Source organism: Hypanus sabinus, chromosome 31, assembly GCF_030144855.1.
Source record: "Hypanus sabinus isolate sHypSab1 chromosome 31, sHypSab1.hap1, whole genome shotgun sequence".
Taxonomy (NCBI): domain Eukaryota; kingdom Metazoa; phylum Chordata; class Chondrichthyes; order Myliobatiformes; family Dasyatidae; genus Hypanus; species Hypanus sabinus.
This window is the reverse complement of record NC_082736.1, coordinates 25,115,877-25,140,662: the sequence shown is the minus strand read 5'-3', so window position 1 is coordinate 25,140,662 and position 24,786 is coordinate 25,115,877. Positions and strand designations below refer to the sequence as shown.

The window sequence follows — 24,786 nt, the reverse complement described above, 5'->3', positions numbered from 1 at the left end:
CTGTACCCCCTCCCTGATCGCAGAGGGGAAGAAGCTGTTCCTGAATCGCTGAGTGTGTGTCTTCAGGCTCCTGTACCTCCTCCCTGATCGCAGAGGGGAAGAAGCTATTCCTGAATCGCTGAGTGTGTGTCTTCAGGCTCCTGTACCTCCTCCCTAATGGCAGAGGGGAAGAAGCTGTTCCTGAATCGTTGAGTGTGTGCCTTCAGGCTCCTGTACCTCCTCCCTGATGGCGGAGGGGAAGAAGCTGTTCCTGAATCGTTGAGTGCATGCCTTCAGGCTCCTGTACCTCCTCCCTGATGGCAGAGGGGAAGAAGCTGTTCCTGAATCGCTGAGTGTGTGTCTTCATGCTCCTGTACCTCCTCCCTGATGGCAGAGGGGAAGAAGCTGTTCCTGAATCGCTGAGTGTGTGTCTTCATGCTCCTGTACCTCCTCCCTGATGGCAGAGGGGAAGAAGCTGTTCCTGAATCGCTGAGTGTGTGTCTTCATGCTCCTGTACCTCCTCCCTGATGGCAGAGGGGAAGAAGCTGTTCCTGAATCGTTGAGTGTGTGTCTTCAGGCTCCTGTACCTCCTCCCTGATGGCAGAGGGGAAGAAGCTGTTCCTGAATCGCTGAGTGTCTGTCTTCAGGCTCCTGTACCTCGAGTCTTCTGCCCGATAGTCGGGAGGAGAGAGAGTCTGGGGTGGGTGGGTGGCAGCGGGAGGAGTGGACAGAGCCCACGCGGGTGGGGGGGAGGCCAGTTTCTGTGATGTGCGGAGCCGTGCCCACGACTTGGACAGGGAGGGCGATGTGCCGGATCTCGCTCAGAGCTGGCGAGCCGGCTTGGCCGTGTCGTCGAAGTTGCTGGGCCGGGACGCGGCCGTCGGTGGCGATCGCATCGAGGGAGGGACTGGAAGCCCTCAACCCCCTCGGCGGAGGGTGGAGCACGTGCACCGCCACCCCCTCCTTCCTGAAATCGGTGACCAGTGACATCGAGGGGGTAGGTCATTGCCACGGCAACGCTCCGCTGGGCTCCCCGCCTCCTTTCTGTCCTCAGTCTCGCCGTCATTTAGGAGCCAGTCTGCTGCGAGCTCGCGGACAGGAGTCAGAGCTGGGAGCGGGAGTCGGCCATTCGGCCCTTCGAGCCAGCGCTGCCATTCACTGTGATCATGGCTGATCATCCACAATCAGTACCCCGTTCCTGCCCTCTCCCCATATCCCTTGACTCCGCTATCTTTGAGCTCTATCTAACTCTTTCTTGAAAGCATCCAGAGAATTGGCCTCCACTGCCTTCTGAGGCAGAGCATTCCACAAATCCACAACTCTCTGGGTGAAAAAGTTTTTCCTCAACTCCGTTCTAAATGGCCTGCCCCTTATTCTTAAACTGTGGCCTCTAGTTCTGGACTCCCCCAACATTGGAAACATGTTTCCTGCCTCTAGCGTGTCCAATCCCTTAATAATCTTATATGTTTCAATCAGATCCCCTCTCATCCTTCTAAATTCCAGTGTACACAAGCCCAGTCGCTCCAATCTGTCAACATATGACAGTCCCGCCATCCCGGGAATCAACTTCGGGAACCTACGCCGCACTCCCTCAATAGCAAGAATGTCCTTCCTCAGATCTGGAGACCAAAACTGCACACAATACTCCAGGTGTGGTCTCACCAGGGCCCTGTACAGCTGCAGAAGGATTTCTTTACTCCTATACTCAACTCCCCTTGTTATGAAGGCCAACATGCCATTGGCTTTCTTATTAATCAGAATTAATATCACCGGTAAATATTGTGGAATCTGTTAACTTTGCGGCAGCACGACAATACACTACAGAATAATAGAGAAAATCTGAATTACAGTAAGTATATGTAAAGTTGTTGAAGAATGTATATAATTTATAATGTACTATGTATATATTTATTTAACACACACACACACACACACACACACACACACACACACACACACACACACACGAAATGCTGGAGGAACTCAGCAGGTCAGGCAGCGTCTATGGAGAGGGAAAACATTCAATGTTTCAGGCCGAGACCCTTCATCAGGACGTGAGGGGAAGGGGCAAGAAGCCGGCGCTTCTGTCCACATGCCTCTGTGATGCGGTAGCCTAGTGGCTAGCCCATACCCTTTACGGTACGGGCGAGTTTGGTTCGATACCCACCGCTGCCGGGACGGAGTTTGCACGCTCTCCCCTCCGTGACCGCGTGGGCTCCCCCTCCCCTGGGTGACCATAGTCAAAAGTCGTGGACCACGGGTAACGCCACGTTGGTGCGGGGATGCGCGCAGCCACACCCTTGGGCTGTGCGGGGCTGGTGACGCAAAACGTGCATTTCGCGGCCTGTTTCGGGGAAACCCTGAATCCGTGGACGCGACAAGAGAAGCTGATCGATCCGCAAAACTACCTCGGCCTCGAACACATTTCGTCAGAGCTTCGGAAGATATAACCATGTAACGATTACAGCACGGAAACAGGCCATCTCGGCCCTTCTAGTCCGTGCCGAACGCTTACTCTCACCTAATCCCACTGGCCCGCACTCAGCCCATAACCCTCCATTCCTTTCCTGTCCATATCCCTATCCAATTTTACTTTAAATGACAAAATCGAACCTGCCTCTACCACTTCTACTGGAAGCTCGTTTCACACAGCTACCACTCTCTGAGTAAAGAAATTCCCCCTCGTGTACCCTTAAACATTTGCCCCCTAACCCTCAACTCATGTCCTCTTGTTTGCATCTCTCCTACTCTCAATTTAAAAAGCCTATCCACGTCAACTCTATCTATCCCCCTCATAATTTTAAATACCTCTATCAAATCCCCCCTCAACCTTCTACGCTCCAAAGAATAAATACCTAACTTGTTCAAACTGTCCCTGTAACTTAGGTGCTGAAACCCAGGTAACATTCTAGTAAATCTCCTCTGCACTCTCTCTATCTTGTTGACATCTTTCCTATAATTCGGTGACCAGAACTGTACACAATACTCCAAATTCGGCCTCACCAACGCCTTGTACAATTTTAACATTACATCCCTACTCCTATACTCAATGCTTTGATTTATAAAGGCCAGCGTACCAAAAGCTTTCTTCACCACCCTATCCACATGAGACTCCACCTGACTTCAAGATGCAAACCTGAGAGGCAGCCAGTCTCCTCGGACGTCCCGCCACCTCTCCGCCCTAACTGGGCAACCCTTTGCTTTCCTGAGATTTAGGATTTTATTTCCCACACCTACCTCCCAACACGAGGGGCTGACTATCGTTACGTCACTTCTCCGTCGCAGTAAGGAAAGGAAACGAGGGAGGATATTGCCCCAGCACCGAAATTGTAAACGTAAGTCCATGTACGGCCAGACACACATTGGTAAAACCGACAGCCCAGCTGTCCCGGAGCCTGTTGCTCCCGGTTTTAACTCTGCGGCACTGTTTGCCCGCGGCTGAAACGGTTTGCGGCTGGGGCGGCGGGAGTCCCCGATGGCCCTCCGGGGGGGGGGTGGGAAGGGGGGGTTTATACGCGCCTGCTGCTGGACATGCCCTGAGCAGAGACGTGCTCGTTCCCGACTCCTCGGAACCGCTGTCGCCGTTGTCCTGCAGAGCTACAGCGAAGGCCTCAGGGGCGACCGGCGCGAGGCACGAGGGATCACGCCGCTGCTGGCATTCGAGAGTAATGCTGGAGGAGCTCAGCAGGGCATGGGAAAACAAACCGTCGACTGAGAACCTTCGTCAGGACTGGAAAGGGAGAAGGCAAGAGAAGCGGGGGTGAGAAGGTCTTCCCCCTTTCTTCCCTGCCCAGCAGAAGGGCCTTGGCCCAAAACGTTGACCGTTTACTCCCCTCAATTGAGGGAGCAGGTCTTCCCCCTTTCTTCCCTGCCCAGCAGAAGGGCCTTGGCCCAAAACGTTGACCGTTTACTCCCCTCAATTGAGGGAGCAGGTTTTCCCCCTTTCTTCCCTGCCCAGCAGAAGGGCCTTGGCCCAAAACGTTGACCGTTTACTCCCCTCAATTGAGGGAGCAGGTTTTCCCCCTTTCTTTCCTGCCCAGCAGAAGGGTCTCGGCCCAAAACGTTGACCGTTTACTCCCCTCAATTGAGGTTTGCCGAGCTTCTCCAGCGTTTTGCGCGGGCGTGCGCCTCTGGACGTTCTGCACCGCCTCTCCCGCCGTATTCTCGTCACACCCGCGACCGCGCGGTTTGGGAGGGAAGCACCCTGGGTGGGGCTGAACCGGGGAGAAAACGTACAGACTCCTTTCCGGTGGCGGCGGGAATTGAACCCGGGTCGCCGGGACCGTAAACCGCTGCGCTGACCGCACTGAAGAACCACAGCAGCAACCTCAGTCTCGACGCCCGCAAACCCAAGGAAATAATGGAGTTATAGGGCATTGCCAGAGCATTATCTGGTATGGAGGGGCTACTGCACAGGACCGAAAGAAGCTGCAGAGGGTTTTAAATCCAGTCAGCTCCATTGGGCACCAGCTTACAAAGTACCCAGGACATCTTCAAAGAGCAGTGTCTCAGAAAGGCAGCGTCCATCATTAAGGACTCCCTCTACCCAGGGCTTGCCCTTTTCTCACTGTCACCATCAGGGAGGAGGTACAGGAAACTGAAGACACACACCCAGTGATTCAGGAACAGCTTCTTCCCCTCTGCCATCAGGGAGGAGGTACCGGAGCCTGAAGACACACACTCAGCGATTCAGGAACAGCTTCTTCCCCTCTGCCATCAGGGAGGGGGTACAGGAGCCTGAAGACACACACTCAACGATTCAGGAACAGCTTCTTCCCCTCCGCCATCAGGGAGGAGGTACAGGAGTCTGAAGACACACACTCAGCGATTCAGGAACAGCTTCTTCCCCTCTGCCATCAGGGAGGAGGTACAGGAGCCTGAAGGCACACACTCAGCGATTCAGGAACAGCTTCTTCCCCTCCGCCATCAGGGAGGAAGTACAGGAGCCTGAAGACACACACTCAGCGATTCAGGAACAGCTTCTTCCCCTCCGCCATCAGGGAGGGGTACAGGAGCCTGAAGACACACACTCAACGATTCAGGAACAGCTTCTTCCCCTCTGCCATCAGGGAGGAGGTACAGGAGCCTGAAGACACACACTCAGCGACTCAGGAACAGCTTCTTCCCCTCTGCCATCAGGGAGGAGGTACAGGAGCCTGAAGACACACACTCAATGATTCAGGAACAGCTTCTTCCCCTCTGCCATCAGGGAGGGGGTACAGGAGCCTGAAGACACACACTCAGCGATTCAGGGACAGCTTCTTCCCCTCTGCCAGCCCATGAACACTACTTCACATTTTTAATATACAATTATCTCTGTTTCAATTTCAATATACATAGACTGCAATTGATTGACTGGTTTATTGATTTTCACTTTTTTCCCCTGCTGTATTATGTACGGCATTGAACGGCTGCTCCTCATTCGGTTTCTACAATGTCTTATACGACTTCAACATGACACCCCAGTGACACCCACAAACGCACGCACTGCTGGAGGGACTCAGAAGGTCAGGCAGCATCTATGGTGGGGAATGAACAGTCGATGTAGGGATGCCCCAGCCCGATACTATAGCACAACCTTAGGTTATGTTGGTTGTTAAGCCAGACAATGCATTTCACTGTATATTTGGATGTACGTGAGGTAAATTTGAGAAGTTGGCTGTTTATTGACCCCCCCCCCCCCCCAAGCTCGCTACCCCAGTCCAAAGGTCTGATCGAATGTCAAAGCTCCTGGATCAGCTTGCCTACGAGTCTAGGCCAAGGAGACTGCAGGCAGCCTGTCCTGGGGTTGGAGCTGTGTGTGTGTGAGGGGCTTGGGGAGGGGGGAGACCTGTTTCGCTGTTGTTGCCCTCTTCTGTCTCGTGGGCGTGCTACTTTGGGGCTGATTCCCTCACGGGCTGCCCTCAGCCCGTCATGCGGCTGTGGAGGCAAGCTGCTTCGATGGACACGTTTTAAATAAATCTGAATGGGACTCCGAGTCAGATTGTCTGCGACGCCCTTTCGACGTGTGGCCGGGCAGCGAAAAATCGCCGCCCCATCAAAAGACATCTTCCTTCTTTGCCCCAGACAAGCTGCGCTGCAGTACCGCATCTCGCCAGGAGGTGGCGCTATTGCACCACAAATGGCCGAGCCCAACTTAACAGGGTATTAAAACAACTTCATCTTTCGCTTGTCCATCGGAATCCAATGACGACGTCCTCCTTTAACGGTGAGATCTATACAGTCCTATCCCGGACCCACAAGCTCTATTGCAGGTGGGACACGTGTATGTGGTAGTGTTGGTAGTGATGGCGACCATGGCTGCATTCCTCCTGGCTCTCTTCTCGTTGCCCTTTCCATCTCCAGCGTACAAACCCCGTCCCTACACAGCCGTCGCCAGGTGTCACGGTCAGTAACAACATCCTCCTGGTCCTCAGGTCTGATCTTGCACTTCCTTAAAGCATTCTCCATCTGATCCTTATAGCGTTTCTTCGGCCCCCCAGCTGAGCGTCGACCATGATGTATCTGGCCGTATAACACTCTGCGGGGTAGCCGACATGGGGGCATCCTTATCACGTGCCCCAGCCACTGCAGCTGACGCTGGGTGATCACGGCCTCGATACTTCTGCAGTTGGTGTTTACAAGTGTTTCAGTGTGAGGCACCCACTCACTCCAGGTAACTCCCAGGATGCGCTGGAGGCAGCTTATGTGGAAGCACTCCAAGAACTTGATGTGACGGCTGTAGGTTACCCAAGCTTCACAGCCATAAAGGAGGGCGGTGACACAGACCGCTTGGTATACGGTGACCTTTCTGGAGGGACGAAGGCTCCTGTTCTGAAAGACTCCACGCCAAAGGCAGCTGATGCCTGTTTAGTGCGGCTCTGGATGTCGTTGTCAATGCCGCTATCCTCAGAGAGGGTGCTCCCCAGATATGTGAAAGATGGCACTACTGACAGCATTGGAACTGGATCTACTGTGGGGACGCTAGGAAGGGTTACAGTTTATTTTAGTACAGGAGCCGGAATTCCTCTGACTAAACAAGTGCCTCAGGTTCAAGGACAGCTATTGCCCTTCAACCATCAAGCTCGTGACCGACACTCGCTTGCCCATCCATTGAGATGTCCCCACAACCAATGTTCTCACTTTAAGGACTCCTGTCTTGTCAGTTATTGCACAAAATTTGTTGTCCAATGATCCTGTTTGTGGTTACTGCTCTACAGATTCGCTCAGTACGCTCGCATGAAAATGAACCTCAGGTTTGTATGCAGTAACGTGTACGTACTCCGATAATAAATTTTACTTTGAACTTGCTCCGTTGTAAGTTTGGTTCTCCCACCCTACCCAAAGTTCACCAGACTACACTCACCTGCTTGACCCTCAACCCTCTAAATCAGGGGCTGCCAGCCCGGCGTCCCGGGACCCCTTGCTTAATGGCAGGGGTCCAGGGGCTGGGAACATTTCCTATCCATGTACAGCTTGTTTTTATATCTGCCTCAAACACTTCCTCTGGCAGCTCATTTCCCCCCCTGACGTGCGTTAAAACAAAACAAGCTTCCTCTCAGGTCCCTCTTGACCCCCTCATGGACGGGAGGGGTATGGAGGGAGGCAGAACATGCAGAGAAACCTCCTGGCCTGCTTGGGGCGCCGGAGAGCTTGGGGGGGGGGTGCGGCGGGTTTCCTACGAGCGTGTGAATTGGCCAAGTTTCGACTAACGAGTGGTTAGTCATTTAGAAGCGGTACTCTGCTCCGACAGCCGAGGGAAGCTGCCATGCCTGTCTGAGCAGGCGGATGAGACCAGCGGCCAGGAAGGCGGTACTCTGACGCTCCGTGGAGGGCAAAGGGCCCGGAAAGGCACAGAAGATGCCGTGGTCCTCCACTCTGCAACCGAGGACGTTTGCTCGTACCATGGGACCCGGACCTCTGAGGTCGAGGGAGAGGCACAGCGCCAGTGCAAAGGCTTTTCCCGTTTAAAAACTCCCCGCACAGGTTCCCTGTCACCGTCAGACACGGAGGACAACACCCCCACCACAATCGTTCAGCGGTCCGTGTGCTTCGAGCGACTCGCTCTTGGTAATGCGGTCTCCTGGTGCCGTCTGTTTAAACCTGCTCAGTTTATTTCGATCGGCTCGGGGTTTCCCTGTAACTTGTGTTATTTAAGCGGGCGCCTGATCAGCGCGAATCGCGGGGTCCGAGTTTGGAGAATGTCACTTCTCCTGCGGTGCCGCGAGGCCCAGCCAGTTCTTTAGGAATCATTATGATATTCTTTTATCGTTACGAATAAACTCTCACCGCCAGCTCTGCGTCAGAGCCCGTCTTTTCTTGGCACTTGGGTTCCCATCTTGCCGGCGCACATCTTGACAGAATGACAGTTCATCATGGACTAGAAGGGCCGAAGGGCCTAAGGGCCTGTTTCTCTTCCCTCACCGTAACCTACGCCCTCTAGTTCTGGACTGAACCAACTCTGGGTTAAAAAAAAAGACCGACGTCGCGTGATGACGTAGGATCGAGATGCTGGAACCCAGCTCTCCCTTAAAAAAATCGGTAAATTAATGTTTAAGTGAAGAAAAGTTAGTTAATACTTTCTAAAAATTACTTATAAACTACTCCGGATTGTTTCAAGTTATGCCTTATAAACAGAAGATGAAGAAAACTACTACCGTGAAGACAATGCAAGTTGGAACAGAATCAAGGCCCGCTTCTGCCAAAGAACCACGGGCTCAGGTACATTATACTACCAGTGATACAGAACAGGAAACTGCGGCAACATCAGCCATTTCTAAAGAAAATAAAAGACTCATTCATCTCACCCATGTCCGATAATCTGATAAACTTCTACACGATCACCTCTCGGTCCCCGGCACTCCAAGGAATGAAGTCTTTGGCTTTTAACTTAGAGAGACAATGAGCCCAATTACATCTACAATTAACCTACTAACTGGTTCGTCTTTGGCCTATGGGAGGAAACCTCAGCCTCTCGCGAAAGCCCACATGGTCGTACGAATTGCTCACACTCTGCAGGGAAAGTTGGTCCCGGGTCGCTGGTGCTGAAATCGTGTTGCTCCAAAGATCCGCCCCAAAGCCGATCTCTACAGCCTCTCCCTGTAGCTGGATCTCTCCAGTGCCGGCAACGGCCTTGCAAATCGCCTCTGCGCTCCTCCCGGTTCAGAAGCTCCAGGGCAACTTTGGAGTATAAGAGTTGGAGTGTAATGGTGAGGTTGCATAAGGCATTGGTGAGGCCGGATTTGGAGTATTGTGTGCAGTTTTGGTCACCGAATTACAGGAAGGATATTAATAAGGTTGAAAGACTGCAGAGAAGGTTTACGAGGATGTTGCCGGGACTTGAGAAACTGAGTTACAGAGAAAGGATGAATTGGTTAGGACTTTATTCCCTGGAGTATAGAAGAATGAGGGGAGATTTGACAGAGGTGTATAAAATTATGATGGGTATAGATAGAGTGAATGCAAGCAGGCTTTTTCCACTGAGGCCAGGGGAGAAAAAAAAACCCAGAGGACATGGGTTAAGGGTGAAGGGGGAAAAGTTTAAAGGGAACATTGGGGGGGTTTCTTCACACAGAGAGAGGTGGGAGTGTGGAATGAGCTGCCAGATGAAGTGGTGAATGCGGGCTCACTTTTAACATTTAAGAAAAACTTGGACAGGTAAAAGGATGAGAGGGGTTTGGAGGGATATGGGCCAGGTGCGGGTCAGTGGGACAAGGCAGAAAAATGGTTTGGCACGGCCAAGAAGGGCCGAAGGGCCTGTTTCTGTGCTGTAATGTTCTGTGGTTCTATGGCAACCGGAACTGGACACGGTGCTCCGCTGGTCAATGTTGGCCTGGGTTACCAGATACCCGGGGGTACCTGCCCTCGTTCGCCGGTAGATTCGACTCCTCTGCGGTGAGAACGCGGGAAGGATGGCCCCGGAGCCAGACCTAGATACTGTTCATTGTGCTTTAACTGGGGTGGTGGGGGGGGGGGGGGGATGCCAAAATTCCTGCCGGGACCCTGTACCTGGTGCTCAGGTAACAGGGAGGGTCATAGCGCTGGAGTGCCGCACATCACGGGGCACGCTTTCATCTCAGTCACAATGAGTAGACCAATTTCAGTATTACCCCGCCTCACATACTCTCTGGGAGCTCTCTCCACATCGTCCCATCACACACTCCCGGGGTCAGACACAGAGTGAAGCTCCCTCCACACCGTCCCATCACACACCCCGGGGTCAGACACTAGATGGCGCTCTCTCCACACCGTCCCATCACACACCCCGGGGTCAGACACTAGATGGCGCTCTCTCCACACCGTCCCATCACACACTCCCGGGGTCAGACACTAGATGGCGCTCTCTCCACACCGTCCCATCACACACTCCCGGGGTCAGACACAGAGTGAAGCTCCCTCCACAACGTCCCATCACACCCTCCCGGGTCAGACACAGAGTGAAGCTCCCTCCACACCGTCCCATCACACACTCCCGGGGTCAGACACAGAGTGAAGCTCTCACAGTTATCACCCCTCAACCATCAGGTCCCACACCACCAGATTCAGGGACAGTTATGACCCCTCAACCATCAGGTCCCACACCACCAGGTTCAGGGACAGTTATCACCCCTCAACCATCAGGTCCCACACCACCAGGTTCAGGGACAGTTATCACCCCTCAACCATCAGGTCCCACACCACCAGGTTCAGGGACAGTTATCACCCATCAACCATCAGGTCCCACACCACCAGGTTCAGGGACAGTTATCACCCATCAACCATCAGATCCCACACCACCAGGTTCAGGGACAGTTATCACCCATCAACCATCAGGTCCCACACCACCAGGTTCAGGGACAGTTATCACCCATCAACCATCAGGTCCCACACCACCAGGTTCAGGGACAGTTATCACCCCTCAGCCGTCAGGATAACTTCATTCACCTCCACTCTGAACTGGTTCGAAAACCTTCGGAGTCACTTTCACGGACTCCTTACAGCTCATGTTCTTAGTACTATTTATAGATTTTTTTTGTATTTTCACAGTATGTCTTCTTTTGTACATCGGTATTTGTCAGAGTTTGTAGTTGTTTTTCATCGATTCTGTTGTATTTTTCTGTTGTACTGTGAATGCCCACAAGAAAATGAATCTCAAGGTGGACACACACACGCTTGCACACGCGCTCGCACACACGCACACTATATATATTTTTTTACTTTGACATAAAAGAATAAATTTTCTTTGACCTTTGAGATTGACCAGGACCAGGACACTGGAAAAAGTTCCCAGCTGTTTCTCCGAATGCAGGCCCTGGTCTTAAGCTGTTTAAAACATTCAATTTAATTATTTAGAAGTGTGAAGTGAAACAGGCCTTTCCAGCCCAACAGGGATCATCGCCCAGCAATCGCCCGATCTAACCCGAGCCTAATAAATCGACCAATTTACAGCGGCCGATTAATCGACCAACTGGAATGCCTTTGGACTGTGGGAGGGACTGGAGCACCCGGAGGAAACTCACGTAGTCGAGGGGGTACAAACTTCCTCCAGATGGCGGCGGAAGTTGAACTCTGAACTCTGGTACGCCCCGAACTGTAAGCGTCACGCTGACCGTTACTCAGTCGTCCAAGAACGGACGGAGCTCCCCCCCCCCGGTCCTACAATCTGGCGTCAGTGGCATCTCACGCAGATAAATAAAACCACTCGAGAGGGATCTGGATATCCGTGACCGAGTCACTGGGTACGTGCTAGGAAGCTACGGTGGCGCGCACACACGCGGGTACGGTAGGGGCCACTGCGCAGGGTCGGAAAAAGCGACAGAAAGCTGCAGACTCGACCAGCTCCACTGTGGGCACTGGCCTCCACCACCCTCGAGGCCGTCCTCAAAAGGCAGCGTCCACCATTAACGACCTCCACCACCCTGGATGTGCCCTCTTCTCATTGATACCATCAGGGAGGGGGTACAGGAGCCTGAAGACACACACTCAGCGATTCAGGAACAGCTTCTTCCCCTCCGCCATCAGGGAGGAGGTACAGGAGCCTGAAGACACACACTCAATGATTCAGGAACGGCTTCTTCCCCTCTGCCATCAGGGAGGAGGTACAGGAGCCTGAAGACACACACTCAACGATTCAGGAACAGCTTCTTCCCCTCTGCCATCAGGGAGGAGGTACAGGAGCCTGAAGGCACACACTCAATGATTCAGGAACAGCTTCTTCCCCTCTGCCATCAGGGAGGAGGTACAGGAGCCTGAAGACACACACTCAGCGATTCAGGAACAGCTTCTCCCCCTCTGCCATCAGGGAGGAGGTACAGGAGCCTGAAGACACACACTCAGCGATTCAGGAACAGCTTCTCCCCCTCTGCCATCAGGGAGGAGGTACAGGAGCCTGAAGACACACACTCAGCGATTCAGGAACAGCTTCTTCCCCTCTGCCATCAGGGAGGAGGTACAGGAGCCTGAAGACACACACTCAACGATTCAGGAACAGCTTCTTCCCCTCTGCCATCAGGGAGGGGTACAGGAGCCTGAAGACACACACTCAACGATTCAGGAACAGCTTCTTCCCCTCTGCCATCAGGGAGGGGGTACAGGAGCCTGAAGACACACACTCAACGATTCAGGAACAGCTTCTTCCCCTCTGCCATCAGGGAGGGGGTACAGGAGCCTGAAGACACACACTCAACGATTCAGGAACAGCTTCTTCCCCTCCGCCATCAGGGAGGAGGTACAGGAGCCTGAAGACACACACTGAACGATTCAGGAACAGCTTCTTCCCCTCTGCCATCCGATTCCTGAATGGACATTGAACCCGTGAACTCTTCCTCACTGACAATCACACACAAACTGCTGGAGGAACTCAGCAGGCCAGGCAGCATCCACTGGACTTCTCCCACTGCAAACTCTCTTCCAGGGACGCCCACCCTGAAGAAGTTTATATTTTCCCTTGGGAGGGAGATCAGTGGAGCCCTCTGTCATTGCTTCTTCCGTGATCCCTGCTGCCCTCCAAATCTCCGGCCACGTGCTCACCCAGACCCACCACCACGACCACGTATCCAGACCTGATGCAGGGTCTCGACTCCTTACTCGTTTGTGCCGAGTTCCTCCAGCGTTTTGTGTGCTGCTCGGATGTCCAGCATCTGCAGATTTTCGCTGGTTTGCAATTACGTGACCTCACTATTTCTTTCCCTTTTACTTAATTGTTAAAAAATTATTTCCTATAGTTATTTATCTTCCAAGAGGACCACAACCTGGTCATAGAGTTTGGGGGCTCGCCTGCCTCAATGACCCGGAGAGCTGTGCTGGCCGGAGTCGGGGCTTTAGGCTTCGACTCTTGGGGGGGGTCACCCATGCCAAACAGGGTCAAAGGGCAGAGGTCAGCCATTATCAATACTCTTTGGAGATTGTCTGCCTGGCGTCAGTGGTCGCATAACCAGGACTCGTGATCTGCAGCGGCTGCTCGTGCGACCGTCCCTCGCTGCTCCCACGGCTTCACATGACCCTGATCGGGGGACTAAGCGGATTAAGCACCCTCGCCCCAGGGTGACCTTGCAGGCTCGTGGAGGGAAGGAGCGCCTCCCACCTCCTTTGGTAGAGACGCATCTCCACCCCGCCTCTCCATTGTGTGAGTAGGCCGGCGATGGATAGGTGGTTGCCAGGCAACACGGTTTGTTGTGCTGGGAGAACCTATTCCACACTGTACCACGAGATAAACAAGTGAACAGACACAGGCGGCAACTGCGGAGAGAGACACACAGAGAAAGCATCTCAGGTCCAAGACCCTACCTCGGGCAGCAAGATTTTCCTCGGATTCTCTATCTAGGTAACAGAACAAAAGCCAGAAGAGCCCAATTTCGAGAGGATTAGGACTTAAAAGCGAGGATGTAAGGCCGAGGCTCGATAAGGCACTGGCAAGGCCTCACAAAAATGATTGTGGGATCGGATGGCTTGTCACACGAGGAACGTTTGATGGCTCTGGGCCTGTACTCACTGGAATCCAGAAGAAGGAGGGGTGACCTCGTTGAAACCTATCCAATGGTGAAATCCTTGACAGAGTGGACGTGGAGGGGATGTTTCCTGCGGTGGGGGAGTCCAGCGTCAGAGGACACAGCCGCAGAATAGAGGGGCGTCCTCTTAGAACGGAGATGAGGATGAATTTCTTCAGCCAGAGGGATGGTGAATCTGTGGAATTCATTGCCACAGGCAGCTGTGGGGGCCGAGTCTTTATGACAAAGGTTGATTGTTCAGGGCAGGAAGGGATACCGGGAGAAGGCAGGAGACTGGGCCTGGGAGGCAAAATTGGATCAGCCATGATGGAATGGCAGAGCAGACTCGATGGGCCGAATGGCCTCATTCTGCTCCGATATCTCATGTTTGATGAAACACTCAGCAGGACAGGCAGCAGCCGTGCAAGGGGGAGACGTTTCAGGTTTTCATGCATTCTACCTGACTTCTTGTGTGTTTCCGCTGTTTCCCCACTTCTAACTGGGAACGTCTACAGCCGGCAGCACGTCCGTGATCAGCTGTGCAGGAAACGCCTGCAGGGGGTGGGCAGACTTTGCACAGCAAGATCCCAAGGGGGGCAAGTGATGGGAACAGGCTCCAGTCTCACCCCCACCCCCCACCAGATTCCCGGCACGGTGAGACCGGAGCCTATTCCCAGCACGGAGGATGGTGTCTTGGCTCAGTCGCTCATGACTGGGGACAGTCTCTCTGACGGTGGCGGGGCTCCTGCAGGCCTGCCTGGATTTAGCCCAGGCTCCCCGCCATGGTCTTTGGCACGGGAACTGAAGCCCGCCAAACTCCGACTCGGGAGCAAGGTCACCTGCCTTGTCCCAGGGTCGTATCAGCGCTGGAAAGCAGGACAGGGAATGGGAAGGGAACAGGAAGCGGTTCAGGGGGTTTATACGTACAACAGATCCCCGGGAGTGGGTTACAGGCTGGGATCTAATCCAGGGGTTCAGGGGGTTTATATATAGAATAACAGATCCCCGGGAGTGGGTTACAGGCTGGGGTCTAATCCAGGGGTTCAGGGGGTTTATATATAGAATAACAGACCCCCGGGAGTGGGTTACAGGCTGGGATCTAATCCAGGGGTTCAGGGGGTTTATATATAGAATAACAGATCCCCGGGAGTGGGTTACAGGCTGGGATCTAATCCAGAGGTTCAGGGGGTTTATATATAGAATAACAGATCCCCGGGAGTGGGTTACAGGCTGGGATCTAATCCAGGGGTTCAGGAGGTTTATATATAGAATAACAGATCCCCGGGAGTGGGTTACAGGCTGGGATCTAATCCAGGGGTTCAGGAGGTTTATATATAGAATAACAGATCCCCGGGAGTGGGTTACAGGCTGGGATCTAATCCAGAGGTTCAGGGGGTTTATATATAGAATAACAGACCCCCGGGAGTGGGTTACAGGCTGGGATCTAATCCAGGGGTTCAGGGGGTCTATATATAGAATAACAGACCCCCGGGAGTGGGTTACAGGCTGGGATCTAATCCAGGGGTTCAGGGGGTTTATATATAGAATAACAGACCCCCGGGAGTGGGTTACAGGCTGGGATCTAATCCAGGGGTTCAGGGGGTTTATATATAGAATAACAGACCCCCGGGAGTGGGTTACAGGCTGGGATCTAATCCAGGGGTTCAGGGGGTTTATATATAGAATAACAGACCCCTGAGTGTGGGTTACAGGCTGGGATCTAATCCAGGGGTTCAGGGGGTTTATATATAGAATAACAGACACCCGGGAGTGGGTTACAGGCTGGGATCTAATCCAGGGGTTCAGGGGGTTTATATATAGAATAACAGATCCCCGGGAGTGGGTTACAGGCTGGAGTCTAATCCAGGGGTTCAGGGGGTTTATATATAGAATAACAGATCGCCTGGAGTGGGTTACAGGCTGGGATCTAATCCAGGGGTTCAGGGGGTTTATATATAGAATCACAGATCCCCTGGAGTGGGTTACAGGCTGGGATTAATCCAGGGGTTCAGGGGGTTTATATTATAGAATAACAGACCCCCGGGAGTGGGTAACAGGCTGGGATCTAATCCAGGGGTTCAGGGGGTTTATATATAGAATCACAGACCCCCGGGAGTGGGTTACAGGCTGGGGTCTAATCCAGGGGTTCAGGGGGTTTATATATAGAATCACAGACCCCCGGGAGTGGGTACCAGACTGGGATCTAATCCAGGGGTTCAGGGGGTTTATATATAGAATCACAGACCCCCGGGAGTGGGTTACAGGCTGGGATCTAATCCAGGGGTTCAGGGGGTTTAAATATAGAATAACAGACCCCCAGGAGTGGGTTACAGGCTGGGGTCTAATCCAGGGGTTCAGGGGGTTTATATATAGAATAACAGACCCCCGGGAGTGGGTTACAGGCTGTGATCTAATCCAGGGGTTCAGGGGGTTTATATATAGAATCACAGACCCCCGGGAGTGGGTACCAGACTGGGATCTAATCCAGGGGTTCAGGGGGTTTATATATAGAATCACAGACCCCCGGGAGTGGGTTACAGGCTGGGATCTAATCCAGGGGTTCAGGGGGTTTAAATATAGAATAACAGACCCCCAGGAGTGGGTTACAGGCTGGGGTCTAATCCAGGGGTTCAGGGGGTTTATATATAGAATAACAGACCCCCGGGAGTGGGTTACAGGCTGTGATCTAATCCAGGGGTTCAGGGGGTTTATATATAGAATCACAGACCCCTGGGAGTGGGTTGCAGGCTGGGGTCTAATCCAGGGGTTCAGGGGGTTTATATATAGAATAACAGACCCCCGGGAGTGGGTTGCAGGCTGGGGTCTAATCCAGGGGTTCAGGGGGTTTATATATAGAATCACAGACCCCCGGGAGTGGGTTGCAGGCTGGGGTCTAATCCAGGGGTTCAGGGGGTTTATATATAGAATCACAGACCCCCGGGAGTGGGTTGCAGGCTGGGGTCTAATCCAGGGGTTCAGGTTATAGAATAACAGATGCCCAGAATGGATGGTGACACCTGGGCTGCTGGAACACTGGTGACCTTGCCTTTTCCATGCCTAACGGACTTCACGGACGATACTGGTGAATGCGACGTGCCATAGAGGGAGAGAAGGTTTGTGCCATGAGTTGCTTGGGTAGGCCGTGGCGTAATGAGGGGGACAGGGGCAGGAGGCGGGCATCGTCAGCAGGGCGCCATTCGGTGGACAAGAAGTCCAGAGACACGCTGGCGACCCACGTTCCCGCCCCTCCAGTCACGGGCTCAGAGGGGAATCCCCCCATGGGGGCAAAAATAGCTCGCAGAGGGAGGGCTCTCCCCTGGTGGTTTAGGACAACAGCCCAGCCGACAGTATAAATGAAGTGATGATTGACTCCGGGAAGGGGGAGTTGAGGGAACACACAGCAGCCCTCATCGAGTGATCAGAAGCGGAAAGGGTGAGGGGTTTCAAGCTCCTGGACATCAACGTCTTTTGGGTTAAGTTGGCAGAAGGAGGAGAAGAAAGCTATTGACTCTGAGTGGAGTCACCGGGTCGCCGTCGTGACGACGTTTTCTTCGCAGGCTTTCTTGTTTTCACGCGGCCGAGTTGCTGGCTCGATGCTCGACCCAGCCCGGAGGGAAAGCGTGCCGGGGAGCCGGCCGGATTTGAACTTGGGAGCCTTCGCTCCGGAGTCCGGCGCTGATGCCACTATGCCGCCAGCCGGCCGAAGGCGGCGGGTGTCGGCCGTTCTTCGTGAGGATTGTGAGGAGATTTGATAGGTCACCCAAGACCGGAGCCAAGTTTCTACAGAGTTTCTGACCGGCTGCATCAGTGTCTGGTATGGAGGGGCCACTGCACAGGATCGGAAAAAAAACTGCAGAGGGCTGCCAACTCATCGTGGGCACTGGCCTCCCCAGGACATCTTCAAAAAGCGATGCATCTGTCACCAAGAAAACCAGCACCCAGGACACGCTGCAACCCTACAAATCTCTGGTGAGACCGCACTTAGAGTATTGTGTTCAGTTCTGGTCACCTCATTACAGGAAGGATGTGGAAGCTATGGAGAGGGTGCAGAGGAGATTTACCGGGATGTTGCCTGGTTTGGAGAACAAGTCACATGAAGCAAGGTTAGCAGAGCTGGACTTTTCTCTTTGGAGCGTTGAAGAATGAGAGGGGACTTGATAGAGGTCTACAAGATTATGAGAGGCATAGATAGGGTGGATAGTCAGTACCTGTTTCCCAGGGCACCAGCAAACACCAGAGGGTATATGTACAAAATTAAGGGAGGGAAGTTTAGGGGAGACATCAGGGGTAAGTTTTTTTTACTCAGAGGGTTGTGAGTGCCTGGAATGACTTGCCAGGGATGGTGGTGGAGGCTAAAACATTAGGGGTATTTAAGAGCCTCTTGGACAGGCACATGGATGAAAGAAAAATGGAAGGTTATGGGGTAGTGTGGGTTTAGTACTTGTTTTTAAGGATTATATGGGTTGGCACAACATGGAGGGCTGAAGGGCCTGTACTGTGCTGTGGTGTTCTGTGGTTCTATGCCCTTTTCTCATTGCTACCATCAGGGAGGAGGGACAGAAGCCTGAAGGCTCAACGATTCAGGAACTGCTTCTTCCCCTCTGCCGCCCGATTTCTGAGCGGCCCGTTAACTCATGAACACTACCTCACTACTTTTGCTCTCTTTTTTGCATGCATCCCTTTCGGTACGTAGGTCCGCCTGCTAATTAAGGCAAACCAGCCGATTGTGTGGCGGCAGCTCGGTGCATGAAAGCACGCAGACGCGGTCAAGAGGTTCAGAGTTGTCGTCCGGACCGAACATCAGGATGGGCAGGGGGGTGGGGGGGGGAATGAAGAAATGCGATCTAAGTGACCTTGACCGTGGAATGACTGCCGGTGCCAGATGGGGTGGTTCGAGTATCTCAGAAACCGCCAATCCCCCCCACCCCGGGATCTCCATGCACAGCAGTTTCTAGAGAACGGTGCGAGACAACGAGCTGAAGTCTGCGGGTGAAAATGCCTCGTTGACGAGAGAGGTCGGAGGAGAACGGCCAGACTGGTTCGAGCTGATGGGAAGGCGACAGTAACTCGAATAACCTCAATGTTACAACAGTGGTGTGCGGAAGAGCGTCTCTGAACGCACAACACGTCGAACCTCGGGTGGGCTACAGCACAAGACCATACTCAGTGGCCACTTTACTGGGTAGGATGGCTCATAAAATGTATAATAAAATACAGTATACGATATATTGGCTCCACTTTATGTCCAGACATTGTATGTTACTGTGGTTTGGTGCATTGCAGTTACTGCTGCCAAATACCCCACGAATTTTACAACAATTGTCAGTGATCATAAACTTGATCCTGATTGGCTTTGTCTGGTTCAAAGTTCAAAGTAAATATTATCATCGGAGTACATGACCGTCACCACGTACAACCCCGAGATTCATTTCCCCGCGGGCATCCTCATCAAATCTGTAGAATAGTAACTGTAAACAGGATCAGTGAAAGGTCAGCCAGAGGGCAGAAGACAACAAACTGTGCAAACGCAAATATAAATAAATAGCAATAAATAACGAGAACATGAGATAAAGAGTCCGTAAAGTGAGACCGTTGGTTGTGGGGACATCTCAATAGAAGACTGTGGTTGTCCCCTTTTGTTTGGGAGCCTGATGGTTGAGGGGTGGTAACTGTTCCTGAACCTGGTGGTGCGAGTCCTGAGGCTCCTGTACCTTCTACCTGATGGTTGAGGGGTGGTAACTGTTCCTGAACCTGGTGGTGCGAGTCCTCAGGCTCCTGTACCTTCTACCTGATGGTTGAGGGGTGGTAACTGTTCCTGAACCTGGTGTTGTGAGTCCTGAGGCTCCTGTACCTTCTACCTGATGGTTGAGGGGTAGTAACTGTTCCTGAACCTGGTGGTGCGAGTCCTGAGGCTCCTGTACCTTCTACCTGATGGTTGAGGGGTGGTAACTGTTCCTGAATCTGGTGGTGCGAGTCCTGAGGCTCCTGTACCTCCTTCCTGATGGTTGAGGGGTAGTAACTGTTCCTGAACCTGGTGGTGCAAGTCCTGAAGCTCCTGTACCTTCTACCTGATGGTTGAGGGGTGGTAACTGTTCCTGAACCTGGTGGTGCGAGTCCTGAGGCTCCTGTACCTCCTTCCTGATGGTTGAGGGGTGGTAACTGTTCCTGAACCTGGTGGTGCGAGTCCTGAGGCTCCTGTACCTTCTACCTGATGGTTGAGGGGTAGTAACTGTTCCTGAACCTGGTGGTGCAAGTCCTGAAGCTCCTGTACCTTCTACCTAATGGTTGAGGGGTGGTAACTGTTCCTGAACCTGGTGGTGCGAGTCCTGAGGCTCCTGTACCTCCTTCCTGATGGTTGAGGGGTGGTAACTGTTCCTGAACCTGGTGGTGCAAGTCCTGAGGCTCCTGTACCTTCTACCTGATGGTTGAGGGGTAGTAACTGTTCCTGAACCTGGTGGTGCGAGTCCTGAGGCTCCTGTACCTTCTACCTGATGGTTGAGGGGTGGTAACTGTTCCTGAATCTGGTGGTGCGAGTCCTGAGGCTCCTGTACCTCCTTCCTGATGGTTGAGGGGTAGTAACTGTTCCTGAACCTGGTGGTGCAAGTCCTGAAGCTCCTGTACCTTCTACCTGATGGTTGAGGGGTGGTAACTGTTCCTGAACCTGGTGGTGCGAGTCCTGAGGCTCCTGTACCTCCTTCCTGATGGTTGAGGGGTGGTAACTGTTCCTGAACCTGGTGGTGCGAGTCCTGAGGCTCCTGTACCTTCTACCTGATGGTTGAGGGGTAGTAACTGTTCCTGAACCTGGTGGTGCAAGTCCTGAAGCTCCTGTACCTTCTACCTAATGGTTGAGGGGTGGTAACTGTTCCTGAACCTGGTGGTGCGAGTCCTGAGGCTCCTGTACCTCCTTCCTGATGGTTGAGGGGTGGTAACTGTTCCTTAACCTGGTGGTGCAAGTCCTGAGGCTCCTGTACCTTCTACCTGATGGTCGAGGGGTAGTAACTGTTCCTGAACCTGGTGGTGCAAGTCCTGAGGCTCCTGTACCTTCTACCTGATGGTTGAGGGGTGGTAACTGTTCCCGAACCTGGTGGTGCGAGTCCTGAGGCTCCTGTACCTTCTACCTGACAGCAGGAGGAATGTCTGGGTGGTGAGGCAGGGACTATCAAATGTCAGGGGCCGCAGTGGTCCACATGGCCGAGGGTCCGAAGGGCAGTTTTTGACGAATCATCGTTCGGGCCACAAGGCACAGTGGACGCCGACTCTGGAGCGGAAACCAAGTGTTGGTGGACCAGGCGAGATCGGTGGAGGAAGACTGGACAGCCAATGTTTCCACCAGTCTCCACCTCGACTGTCCAGTTCCTTCCACAGAGGCTGCCCGACACGTGTTGTCCTTCCAGCACTTTGAAACACATGGCAGCAAATTTCAATGACCCAGGAATGGCTTCAGTGGACCGGGGAATGCCAGCCCCACTTCTAATGGGGGGAGAAATTAGGGAAGGCGCCTCATTGGCTTAGAATTAGTTGGGATTGACTATCCGACGCTCCGGGGACAGAACGGGAGAAGGTCGGTGCAGTACATTAGTGAGAAACGGAACATCTTTTCAAATAGCGGGGCTTTGGAAAACACCCATCCGCTTAGCCTGCGGGTACCGGGAGGATTTGAGTTCAGAGTGTAGAGACCTCCAGCGCCTAGGCGTTTCCGCCACCCGGGGCAAGAAGGACAGTTTCGGTCCCGATGAAGGGTCTCGTTTCTATAGGTGCTACCTGGCCCGCTGAGTTCCTCCAGCGCTTGCGTGCGACAGGATTGGTCTCCTTACTCTTGACGGGTGCGCTTGGCAACAGAGGGAGTGCGGGCGAGGACCCGTACAGAGAGTGGTTCTCGGGGGTGGGGGGCTTTCATATGAGGGGGGTCGTCGAGTAAATTTCTCTGGGGTTTCCAAGGAGAGATCGCGTTGAAACATTTTAACGGGGCGTTTTCCTTGCTCGAGGAGACGAGGACCAGGAAGTAAGTGTGTGTCTCTGTGTGTGTGTGTGTGTGTGTGTGTGTGTGTGTGTGTGTGTGTGTGTGTGTGTGTGAGAGAGAGAGAGAGAGAGAGAGAGAGAGAGAGAGAGAGAGAGAGAGAGAGAGAGAGAGAGAGAGAGAGAGAGAGAGTGAGAGAGAGAGAGTGAGAGGGAGAGGGAGAGAGAGAGAGAGCGTGAGAGAGAGAGAGAGGGAGAGAGAGAGGGAGAGGGAGAGAGAGAGGGAGAGAGTGGGAGAGAGAGAGAGTGAGAGAAAGAGAGAGAGTGGGAGAGAGAGAGAGAGAGAAAGAGAGAGAGAGGGAGAGAGAGAGGGAGAGAGAGTGTCACCATTTCAGGGTTAAGGCTCGGCTGCCCAGGACTGGGATGAGGTGAAATTCCTTCACTCAAAGGCTGGGGAACCTTCGGATCTTTCCGCCAACGCACCGGTCTATGGACCGGGCGATCGGACTACCGGAGGAACGGCAAGAAAGGTGCGGGATGGGTTCATAATGGGACTGAGGGTCGGGACAACGGCGGGACAGCAGGCTGCCCCCGAAACCCCTCTCACCAGCAGGACTCGACCTGTCCGGGAACCCCGGAAACTGGGTCTCCGCAGCGGGCGGCGCTCGCCGAAGTGTTCAGAAGCCGGGGGAGCTTTCCGCCGCCGGGGCGGTCTCTCGGCCCCGCCTCCGCAAGACAGTGAACTCGGGCGCAGTCCCGGGAAAGGGTTGGCGACAGCCAAAAGTCGAGATTGAAAAGTAAGATGCGGGGACACCGGGCCTCTGTGCCGGCGCGCATTACACACAGACCGGGACACAGGCACGGAACGCAAGATATTCTGTAAATGCTGGAAATCTTGAGTAACACACACACACACACACACACGCACACACAGACACACATCAAGTGTTGTAGGGATTCAGTAAGGCATCATCGTACACGCATAGTTTGCGGGCAGACCCGCAGACTGGCAACTCCGGAGACGCCGGACTCGATCCCGGATCCCTCACACTGTCTACGCGGAGCTCGCAAGCTCTCACCCCCTCCTCAACCATGTGAACCACTGGGGTCCGTCCCCCCCCACCTCGCGACCTGCTCCCTGTGTGCGTGAGAGAGTGCACGTATTTAGCGGGCCGAAGGAGCGGTGCCGCCGACTTCCAACCGAACCCGCCACCGCCGCGGAACCCCCCCCCCCCCCCCCCACCACTCGGTTTCAACCCCCTCAACTGGTGTTCGGCGCAGGGGTCGGGAGAGGGGAAGACGACCCCTCTCCCCTTTCCCCCTCCACCTTTTCTGCCCTCCCCGCCCCCCCCCCCAGCATCCCACACTCCCCTCCCGTGTCACTCACGCGGGTCGGTACCTTGGTGAGGGTCGAGCGGAGCAGGAAGAGTGCAAGCTGTAAGTGTAGCAGGGTGAGTGTCGAGGGCAGATCCATCTCTTCAGCGGGCTGGGTGCAGGAGGGGTCGGGGAGGGTGGGAGGGGGTGGTGGTTTGAGCAGACCACCCCCGCCACCTCTTAGCTCGGGCTCGGAATTCTGCACGCCATGTTCCGTCCAGCGCTAGACCCCCGTTCCGGGGAGAGCCCTTTCTCCTCTCCTGTTAATCCTCAGAAGAAGTCGTCTGGGTCCTTGAGCGATGCGATCCCGGGGGTATTGCCCATCTCCTGCCGCCCGCCGCCCGCTGTCCGCCGTCCGCTCCGCAGTGTCCAGGCGAGCGCCCCGTCCCTGAAAGGGAATTCCCACCACTGGATCTTGCTGCCCCCGCTCCTCGCTCTGTGTCGCCGCCACTCTCGCTTCGCTTAGACACAAGCCCAGGGCTTTTTCCATTGGCCTACAGCTCATGTGACTCTTACGGGTGGATGGGTAACCCTTTCCTGCCCGGCTCCGAGAAGGCTGGGGGGGGGGGGGCGGTCGCAGAGTCCGGCTCGCGGACGCGCACGACAGTCTCGGGGAGGGGGCTTGCTCTCGAACTCACTTCCCACCCTTCCTGGAACGCCTTCCCCCTCTCTGCCCCCGGCCGCTGTCTGTCTGTCTCTCCCCCCCTCTCTGTCTGTCTGTCTCTCTCTCTCCCCCCCTCTCTCTGTCTCTGTCTGTCTGTCTGTCAGTCTCTCCCTCCCCCCTCTGTCTGTCTGTCTGTCTCTCCCCCCTCTCTGTCTGTCTGTCTGTCTCTCCCCCCCTCTCTCACTCTCTGTCTCTGTCTCTCTCCCCCCTCTGTCTGTCTGTCTGTCTCTCCCCCCTCTCTGTCTGTCTGTCTCTCCCCCCCTCACTGTCTCTGTCTGTCAGTCTCTCCCTCCCCCCTCTCTGTCTCTGTCTGTCTGTCTCTCCCCTCTGTCTGTCTCTCCCCCCTCTCTGTCTGTCTGTCTCTCTCTCCCCTCTCTCTGTCTCTCTGTCTGTCAGTCTCTCCCCCCTCTGTCTGTCTCTCTCTCTCCCCCTCTCTCTCTGTCTCTGTCTGTCTGTCAGTCAGTCTCTCCCTCCCCCCCTCTCTGTCTGTCTGTCTCTCCCCCCCTCTCTCTGTCTCTGTCTGTCTGTCTCTCTCTATCCCCGGCCGCTGTCTCTCTCCCCGCCTTTCTCTCTGTCTGTCTGTCTGTCTCTCTCCCTCTCTGTCCCTGTCTCTCTCTCTCCCCTCCCTCTCTCTCGCTGTCTCTGTCTCTCTCTTTCTCTCTCTCCCATTCTCTCTGTCTCTCTCTCTCTCCCTCCTTTCTCTCTCAGTCTCTCTCCCCCTCTCCGTCTCTCTCTTTACCCCCGGCCGCTGTCTGTCTGTCTCTCTCTCTCTCGTTGTCTCTGTCTCCCTCCTTTCTCTCTGTCTGTCTGTCTCTCTCCACCCCTCTCTCTGTCTGTCTCTCCCCCGCCTCTCTCTCTCTGTCTGTCTGT

General features: G+C 54.0%; 1 protein-coding gene across 5 annotated transcripts in view; it reads right to left on the bottom strand.

The window, feature by feature from the left end:
* Positions 1-23,736, bottom strand: part of vegfba (vascular endothelial growth factor Ba) — a 47,820-nt gene extending 24,084 nt beyond the window's left edge. For 2 of the 5 annotated variants that reach the window (XR_009508817.1, XM_059955207.1), the window contains exon 1: positions 23,266-23,736. Coding sequence is in view for 2 of the 5 variants with exons in the window: in XM_059955207.1 (XP_059811190.1) it covers positions 23,266-23,352 (87 nt within the window). In the remaining 3 variants the exon portion in view is untranslated. The remainder of the gene's footprint in view (positions 1-23,265) is intronic. The other 3 variants (XR_009508815.1, XR_009508816.1, XM_059955206.1) reach the window with 3 other exon arrangements.
* Positions 23,737-24,786: the final 1,050 nt, after the last annotated feature.